At 50.4% G+C, this 9,966-nt stretch overlaps 1 protein-coding gene across 1 annotated transcript; it reads left to right on the top strand.

Moving 5' to 3' along the window:
• The first annotated feature begins 3,271 nt into the window (after positions 1-3,271).
• LOC147736619 (uncharacterized) lies at positions 3,272-7,539 on the top strand. Its single transcript, XM_086952647.1, has 2 exons — positions 3,272-4,520; positions 7,517-7,539. The coding sequence occupies exons 1-2, from the start codon at positions 3,272-3,274 to the stop codon at positions 7,537-7,539; spliced, it is 1,272 nt and encodes a 423-aa protein (XP_086808773.1).
• Positions 7,540-9,966: the final 2,427 nt, after the last annotated feature.

The following is a 9,966-nucleotide window of genomic DNA, read 5'->3' as shown; positions in this document are numbered from 1 at the left end:
TCCCTAAGGTTGGCACGCCCCATCCGCTTTACTTCCGTATGTAACGCAGAGCTAGATGGCGAACAGATTGGCCGCCACCTTGGTGTGGTAGTGCGGGTGTCGCAACTACAGCAGTTAAACTGTTTAGAACTGAAAAAAAAAACACATGGCAGTTAGTAGTCGGTTGACAAAATACACGCACGGCGATCTGCGTATTATCTTTAACATACCGGGAATAAGAGCGTTTGAGGCATTTGTTTAGGGGGAAACTTTTTATACACGTTTACACTAAATCGTAAATGTTGCCTCTGCTTGAAGGATGCTCTTAGTTCGAAACCTCAGTGAGTGTCTATTCTTCTTCGTAGCCATATTTTAGTTATATAGTTAATTGTAAACGATCTGTTTTAATAAGGTACTAATGCCCAAACCTCATTAGTCTGCTTGTTTCATTTTGATTCCCTTTGTGGTTATAATATGTCAAGGGTCATGAAAATCATGCCAGTATTGCGGCTAAGTTTGCGTGTCTGCGAGGCAGTGCTGTGCAACTGTGAACTTTTATCCTACTGTTTTGGTGTATGGAGTCTCAATTGCTTTAACTTTGAATGTCAAAGACGCCTTCATTTTTTGTTTCTTTTGCAATTGTTACTTCAGACTTTTAAAGAAACTTAAAATAACACGTTTGTGAACGTTTAATTCAAACTTGGGGTTAGGTATACATAGAGCCCTATAAGAATTAACCTATCTACAATGCATAGGTTAGCAATCGCCGGAATATTGTGATACAGAGAGCCAAGTGAGGGATGGAATCAGTGGCGAATGGTGATCTTTGAAAGTGGTCCGGTGTAGTACCTGTACTGAATTTCAGCAAGCAAAGTATCTTGGGGAAGTTAACAACATGTGCTTTGCTAAAAAGCGATCGGTTCTGTACTTTTTTTTTTTTTTTTTAACAGTTTCTCTTAAAATGATTAAATGGCAATCTGTGTAGTAGACAAATGAGAAACTGCACGTTCAAACTGTCTTCCTTCTACCATGTTATTTCTTTAAATGTCAAAATATCATTTCTTTTTTCCGATAGCAAGTCAAAAAACTCCGTCATAAGTTATGACTGAGCACCTACATTGAATAGGTAGGGTTGAAAAATATAATATGGCAAATGTTGTGTTCGTAGGTAGAATTATGCAGCTCACCAGACTTCATAGGCTAGAATAGCAGCAGTGCTGTTTCACAGGTGATGGAAACCTTACACACCGCCTAACGCTCACACCCCCTAACGCTCACACCCCCTAACGCTCACCCCCTAACCCTCACCCCCTCACTCTCACCCCACACCCTCACCCCCTCACCCTCACCCTCACCCCCTCACCCTCACCCCCTCACCCCCCCACCCTCAACCCCTCACCCTCACACCCTCAACCCTTCACCCTCAACCTCTCACTCACCCTCACTCACCCTCAACACCTCAGCCTCACCCTCACTCACCCTCACCCTCACTCACCCTCAACCCCTCACACTCACTCACCCTCACCCTCACTCACCCTCAACTCCTCACCCACCCTCACCCTCACTCACCCTCACCCACACTCACCCTCCCTCAACCCCTCACCCTCACTCACCCTCAACCCCTCACCCTCGCCCTCAAACCTTCACCCTCAACCCCTCACTCACCCTCACTCTCACTCACCCTCACTCAGCCTCAACTACTCTCACTCACCCTCAACCCCTCACCCTAACTCACCCTCACCCTCACTCACCCTCAACCCCTCACTCACCCTCACCCTCACTCACCCTCAACACCTCACCCTCAACCTCAACCCCTCACCCTCACTCACCCTCACTCACCCTCACCCTCACCCTCACTCTCACTCACCCTCACTCTCACTCACCCTCACTCTCACTCACCCTCACTCTCACTCACCCTCACTCTCACTCACCCTCACTCTCACTCACCCTCACTCTCACTCACCCTCACTCTCACTCACCCTCACTCTCACTCACCCTCACTCACCCTCACTCTCACTCACCCTCACTCTCACTCACCCTCACTCTCACTCACCCTCACTCACCCTCACTCACCCTCACTCACCCTCACTCACCCTCACTCACCCTCACTCACCCTCAACCCCTCACCCTCACTCACCCTCACCCACCCTCACCCTCACCCACCCTCAACCCCTCACCCTCACACAGTGCAATAGGTCTCAGACCATTTCAGTTAGAGCTTTAAGAAATGTTTATGGCTTTTTTTATTTTTAATTCTTTAGCATTGGCTACAGGAAACAAAAATGCTAAACATTTACAAAAAAACCCATAAACAATTCTAAAAGCACTAACTCTAATGGTGCGAGACCTATTGCATTTCCAATGCTTGTTTACCGCTCATGTTTAATTCTATGTCAGTCCACGGAGGCTCTGATTATGCTTCTCTAACCTTTACTGACAATTACAGCAGCCAATAAAACTTTAAACTTGCATGACCCCGGAAGGGCAACCCCCAACACTGGTCTGCACCAATCACTGTCCTTTCTCACACAATAACAGTCACTGAACACAGGAAACCTCCTCTTTCTTTGCTGCTGCAGCAGCGAGTTAACACCTTAGCTGCTTCGCAAATATCCCTCCCCAGTGCTGCGCTGTCCATTGGAACTAGTGCTGAATGGACGTCCAATGGTCGTGCGCAGCACTGGGGAGGTAGCGCTCGTGACGACCGTTGGCCGTCAGCAGCGCTTAAGAGGTTAAGTGCCTTTTACCTTACTTCGTGTTGTGATATGGGTATTGGCATTTAAGAGGGCTTATATCGTAGTAGCGCTTCAGCGCTTTCATTGTTCTTGCCCCGATATTGTTTATTGCCGTGTGGTGAAAGTTTTCCGCATGTTTGTGAGCGCGCGTGTGGCGCGATGCGGCGGAGCGCTGTGTGAACGGCAGGGGGCGGTGGAGTAGGAGGAGGCAGACGCGGGTTCCTCGCGCACAAGGAGCAGGCGAGTGTCGGCCCCATACGCTGTGCGCACGCGCGAGGCGCCGACTTTCAGGTGAAATTGACGACTGCCTCGCGCGTCCCGTTTTCAGCCCTGCATCAATCCTTGGCCTCAATTTAACGCTAACCGGAGCGTGTCCGGATCAGAGCCAGGCTCGAGGGGAGCATTTGTGTGCTTATAAAAGGGGTCTCCTTCCACCTTTAAGACTTGCCTCATAGGGTTTATCTTGGACTTTGGTGACTTTGGTGTGTGTGTGTGTGAGGCACCCCTGGGCTGCTCCCCCCCTGTGAACTTCCTCCACACCTCCCAGCTTTCAAGCCATGGCGTACTACGCCGAGGAGGGCGACCAATGGGTTGAGTACAATGAGTATGATGAATATGAGCCACAAGAAGAGCAGTTGGAGGAAAATTTGGTGGAGGCCCTGGACAGTCAGGTCCAAGGGTCAGTTAATAAAGCCCTAATTAAGGCTCTCAAGCCTTTTACTAAACCCCTGCAGAATTATGGGAAGAGAAAGTTTAAATCGGCCCGTAAGGGTGGTACCTCTACTCCCTCGGCACAGGTTTTGGCGCAGATGGCCAGGAATGTCATCAGGGATCATGGCTCAATGGCTAATTGTACATCGGGGGATTCTTCCCCGTCCCCGCCTGAAACTTCGGATTCGGAAGCGGATTCTGTGGTTTCCAGGAACAAAAGCAGGAAGGTGAAACACACAGCAGGCAAGGAGGATGCCGGTCAGGCCCCTAAGACCTTGTTATTTGATCCCAATAACATTATCCATCCTAGATCTACGGAATGGGTACCCTGTTCCGAGGTGGCGCAGTATGTTGGCAATAATTTACGTCAGGGCTTTGAGGGTGGAGTTAGGGCCACCTTGAGATCCGAATGCCCTAGACCATCTTTGGTAGGAAAGGTGGCGGAAACGCCGGAATTGGATCCTAATATGGCGGCGTTCATGAGGAAGTTTGCAAAGGATCCCAAGAAGGGATTGGCTAGGGCATGGCGTGGCTGCCAGGATAAGTTGTTAGACATCTCGGGCCCCCTCACTAAAATTATGGAAGCCGCAGTTAAGGCGAAGGAGCAGAACGCGCCACTGAACGTGACGGATGTCTTGGAATGGACACAGCGTGCCATGTGCTTTCTGGGGAATGCTAATGTAGCCCTTTCCACAGAGCGGAGACGCTCTTTCCTTATGAGGATCGATTCCCAACTGGCAGAGATGGCCCTCACTGAAGCAGGGGCACTGGCTAATGGGATGCTCTTTGGAGATAAGTTCGTGAGAGACATGGGCAAATATGTTGCCACTTTCTCCGCATTGGATAAAGCGCAAACAAACATCCGGAAGGTGTTCAACTCCGGTGTTTTTGATAGGGCCGGACGTCAGCGAGGTCGAGGTGCCGGCCGTGGCTTTAATCAGACCTCGCGTGGAGCAGAGCAACGAGGCAGAGGCAATCAGCGACCCAATTTCTATCCCTCCCGCAATCGGGGAGGTGGTGGCAGAGGACAGAGAGGCAACTATCGTGGCAACTATCGAGGCCAACAGAATTCCTCAGGAGATACTTCCTACTCAGGTACGAGTTCTTTGTGCTTCAGAGCACATGGTGGGAGGCAGGGTGGCTCTCTTTCTTCACAGGTGGCGAGAGCTCACGTCCGATCCCTGGGTGCTACAAACCGTACAAGGGTATCACATAGAGTTTTATGCCTCCCCAGCGCAGCTTCATGCACCCGCTCCCCTACATTTTTCCCTACCAGAACAGAGTTTCATCGACGCAGAGGTACTTACATTGATCCAAAAGGGAGCGGTGGTGGAGACCTCACCACACGCTCAGGGCTTTGTGAGTACCGTCTTCGTGGTTCCCAAGAAAGATCAGGGCTTTCGACTAGTGTTAAACCTCAGGGACTTCAACGCCTGGGTGGTGTATCAGCACTTCAAAATGGAAGGCATACACTTGCTGCGCGACATCCTGTTAGAACAGGACTGGATGGTGCGTCTGGACTTGAAAGACGCGTACCTGGCGATCCCCATTTTCCCACCGCATCGACGGTTTCTACAATTTCAGTGGCGTTACCGGTGGTTCGAATTTTCCACCATGCCCTTTGGCCTCTCGTCCGCTCCCTGGTGTTTCACCAAGCTGATGAAACCGGTAGTCCAGTGGTTAAGAGAAAGGGGCGTGAGATTAATCATTTACCTCGACGACCTCTTGATCTTGGGTCGGTCTCCAGAGATAGTCTCGCTCCACCTGTCATGGACGATTCATCTGCTCCAGGAGTTGGGTTTCCTATTAAATTCACAGAAGTCCATTTTGATTCCCTCTCAAACGATGGAGTTCCTGGGCTTCCAGGTCGACTCGGTGAAGGCTCAATTGCTCTTACCTCTCAAGAAGAGGGTGGCGATCAGGAAAGAATTGAGGAGAGCGCTTGTCTCTACGACAATTTCCTTGAGGACCTTGGCGCGCCTGGTGGGCCTTTTGGCGTCCTCCATCCAGGCGATTTTCCCGGGCCCTTTGCACTACAGGGCCCTGCAACGGTTGAAGGCGATGCATCTGCGCAAGGGCTTGACTTATGCCCAACTGGTTTCCCTGTCGGCAGAGGCGCGTACGGAGATGAACTGGTGGTTAGAGCATATGGATGCCTGGAATGGCAGAGCCATTTTTGCTGCAACACCGGAGGTAGTGATAGAGTCGGACGCCAGCCGGTGGGGCTGGGGAGCCCGTTGCGGCTCAGTGGAGACGGGGGGTCGTTGGTCTCGCGAAGAGCTCAGTCTCCACATCAATTGCCTGGAACTCCTAGCGGGTTCTTTCGCGATTCGCACTCTGTCCCCGCAGAAAGTATCCTGCTGCATTCTCCTACGTATGGACAATGTGTCCGCGGTACGGTATATAAATCGCCTAGGCGGCACCAGATCACGCCTCCTGGCGGAGATTGCCAAAGACTTCTGGCATTATTGCCTGGCACATCAGATCTCGGTGACGGCGGAGTATATACCGGGCTCTGTCAACGTGACAGCGGATTGGAATTCTCGGTACCTGAGGGATGCCAGCGACTGGAGGTTGCACCCCAGGATTTTCAGGGAGTTGGACCACAGGTGGGGTCCGTGTGTGATAGATCCGTTTGCCTCGCGGCTCAACAGACAAGTGCCCCAGTTTTACAGTTGGCGGCCGGATCCCTTGGCGATCAGCTCGGACGCCTTTCTTCAGTCGTGGACGACGGGCCTTCTATATGCTTTTCCTCCGTTTATCATGATCCCGAGAGTGCTGGCTCAAGTGAGGAGGCAACAAGCGGAGGTAATCTTGATCTCCCCGTGTTGGAGAGCACAAGCGTGGTTTCCGGTCGCAATGAGTCTCGCGTGTGCCTTACCAGTGCGAATCTCATCGTTTCCGGATCTTCTTACGGACCCGGTGGGCCTTCGCCATCCGTTAGTGGTGCAGGATCAGTTGTCCCTCATGGCATGGAGACTTTCCGGCGCCGTTGGCAAGTGCCGGGAGTTTCTCAGGACACTCTCTTTTTCTTGTCACAGGCGTGGGCACCTTCCACTCACAAGCGCTATGAATCCGCTTGGAGACGATGGGTTGGTTGGTGTAACGAACGGCAGGGAGATCCGGTGGGATCCGATGTCCATATGATAGTAGATTTCTTGTCGGACCTGGCGCGGTCAGGCATGGCATATAGATCGGTGAATAATTTTCGATCTGCTATTTCGGCGGGACATCCGCATGTGGATGGCGAACCAGTCGGAGAACACCCCCTGGTGTGTAAGGTAGTCAGGGGGATCCGTTTAGTGAATCCCCCTCAGCCCAAGTATACTGAACTTTGGGATGTTGCAGTGGTCTTACGCTTCTTATCAGCGTGGCCGGCTAATGAGGGTTTGTCGCGAAAGCAACTCTCCGCTAAACTTACGCTTTTGCTCTGTTTGATTTCATGCAGGCGTGTATCGGACATTCGAGCATTGGATTTGGCAGGTAGAGTATTCACTCCTTCGGGAGTTTCCTTTAATGTTTCAAGGCGGGCTAAAACACATTCAAAATGTATTTCTTACCCTGCATTTCCTCACCACAGTAAGTTATGTGTGGTAAAGTGTTTAAAGGTATATGAGGATTGTACTAGGGAATTTAGGAATGATTTTGGTCAATTGTTGATTTCATTGCAGAGACCTTTTCGCCCAGTCACCACTGCGACTCTGGCCAGGTGGGTTTCCTGGTTGTTGAACCTAGCGGGTATTGATACCTCCAAATTTGGAGCACACTCTGTTAGAGGAGCTATGGCCTCAAAGGCCTTTGGTGCCGGTTCTCGGCTTCAGGATATCATGACTGCGGCAGATTGGTCATCTGACTCCACTTTTAAGACATTTTATCATATTATAGAATGAAAAATTGTCTAGCAGACGCGACAAAGAATTTTCAATTCTATTAAGGACACGGAGGCGAGGATTATCCCACCCGGGCTAGCAGAAATGTATTTTGCATTATTACTGTGAAATGTGATGTATTTTACCCACCCGAATGATGTTTATGGCTTATTGTATTCCTGAGTGTTGGAATGGCTATTACGATGTATATTTTCGTTTCAGGTGATCAGCACAAGCAGACTTGAGAAAGATTCCTGTGGACTGCGTTGTTGTGCTGTTTATGAGGAGAAGTTTATTCCCTTCGGAACTGTTTCAGAAGTTACCACATTGGGTTCCAGTCTCGGTTTGGACTGATGAAGAAATCGCAAAGAAAGAGGAGGTTTCCTGTGTTCAGTGACTGTTATTGTGTGAGAAAGGACAGTGATTGGTGCAGACCAGTGTTGGGGGTTGCCCTTCCGGGGTCATGCAAGTTTAAAGTTTTATTGGCTGCTGTAATTGTCAGTAAAGGTTAGAGAAGCATAATCCTCGCCTCCGTGTCCTTAATAGAATTGAAAATTCTTTGTCGCGTCTGCTAGACAATTTTTCACTCAGCTCGGGCAGGCGTTGGAACAGGAGACCGGCTCTGATTGGCCCACTCTTTCACCACTCATGTTTAACTCAGCTCGGGCAGGCGTTGGAACAGGAGGCAGGCTCTGATTGGCCCACTCTTTCACCGCTCATGTTTAACTCAGCTGGGGCAGGTGTTGGAACAGGAGGCCGGCTCTGATTGGCCCACTCTTTCACCGCTCATGTTTAACTCAGCTCGGGCAGGCGTTATAACAGGAGGCCGGCTCTGATTGGCCCACTCTTTCACCGCTCATGTTTAGCTCAGCTCGGGCAGGCGTTGGAACAGGAGGCCGGCTCTGATTCTATTACAGGACCGGAGGCTTTGTATTATGCTTCTCTTTCTTTTTAATGCTACACACAGCAGCCAATGAAAATCATTGTAAATGTGAACAAACTACATTTCCCATGATGCAAACATACATCACATCCTGTCAAAGCCCATAAGAACTAGGCAACACCGGATATAGTCCTCTTTCTTTGCTGCTCACGCAGCCAGTTAAGTGCCTATTTGATTAGCGCCTTTGCGAGATGTATTTTTGAAATTGTTGTGCTTTATTTTGTGCATTATTGTGCTGTGTCCGCTTTGCCCTTTGGGCTCAGGTTTATTGTACGCGCTGCGGCGCGCCCTGCTTCGAGCTTGCTGCTCGTTTCTTCCTCTCTCGGCGCCGAGTGAGTTCGCGCCTCTTCCCCTTGCGCACAGGGGCCGCGAACTCACCGGGTAGCCGCCTTGGTGCTTCGGGAGCAGCGCTTGTGTCGCGCTTGGTCCCGCATGTGTGTTTGACCTTCTGCACTCGCGCGGAGGCGCGGAGATCGCGGCGGCTGCCGCTTGACTTTGGGGGCATTTTAGATTTGTACTTTCACGACTGGGCACGGTACCGACTCGCCGACGGCAAGGTTCTTTCTTCTAATTAGAGCGCTTGGCCCTCCCTCATTGGCCTCAGACGCTCGGAGCCGATAGAGTTAGGCTATAGTTTCAACGTGCGTAGCCCAATTGGGCTGGTTTTCGGTAGGATTGGGCTACGCACATCGCTACTGCCCGTTTTTTGGTCAGTTTAGTTAGTTTCTCGATCATTCTCCTGCTGATTTCCATCGGAGGAGGTTTTGGACGCTTGGCAAGCTGCAATAACTGCTGGGCCTAGAGGGTGCACACCTCTTTGAACTGAATTTAGGATTTTGGCTCCATATTTACGCCTGTGGGCTGCAATAACTTTATACAGCCTTTGGCTGAGGAGCTAGGTACCTGGTTGCCCTTATCTCTATATCTTGTGCTGTGGGTTGGCTCCCCCTGTGACTCCTCTTCTTCTTTTGCTCTTGGTCATCATGAGCAAGTCTATGTATAAATTTGGTGCCACCATGGAGGACTGGGTGACATATGATGAGGAGAATGTCTATGCTGAGGAAGTGGTTAATCCTTCTGTTGAAGAGAAAATTGTTGAGGCTCTGGACGCCACTGTCCAAGACTCCGTCAACAAGGCCCTGGAAAAGGCAGTTCCTGGAACTGTACAGCAGGCTCTGGCTAGTGCTCTGAAACCGATCACAAAACAGCTGGAAAAGTTTGCTAAAATGCAAAAGGGTTTCACTCCAGCTGATACCGCGAAGAAGGGCGCAGCCAGGGCTTTAAGTGGGCCGGGTCTCAAGGGGTCTGAGCACCGGCAGTTTTTTTCAGGGGGCCTCGAAACGGGTCTCTGTCGGGCTCCGTTTTGAGCCCTGACACAGGCAGTCCGTTTTTTAACCAGACTGCAGTGACAGCTGTTTGCTGTCACTGACAACTATTTGCGGTCACTGCAGTCCGGAAAAAAAGTGCCAGGGCGCAAAACAAAGCCTGATAGAGACCTGTTTCGAGACAGCAGGCACATGGATGTGCGCTGCTCGCACTGCTCACTTCTCAGTAGTAGAGAAGTTACAGCGTGACGTCATGCCAGGGGAGCGTTGTGGGGGAAGGGAAATCCTTTAAGAGTCATTTTCTTTCTAGATTTCCCTTCTCTTTCTGAAACTCAGGAGCAGCAACATTGTGTCACCAGGGATTTAATTGGAAGCTTTGTCAATATTATATAATACAAGTCATA

The sequence above is a fragment of the Lissotriton vulgaris genome, chromosome 1_2 (genome assembly GCF_964263255.1).
Source record: "Lissotriton vulgaris chromosome 1_2, aLisVul1.2, whole genome shotgun sequence".
Taxonomy (NCBI): domain Eukaryota; kingdom Metazoa; phylum Chordata; class Amphibia; order Caudata; family Salamandridae; genus Lissotriton; species Lissotriton vulgaris.
Note: the sequence above shows the minus strand (reverse complement) of the source record. Positions and strands in the feature narration are given on the sequence as shown.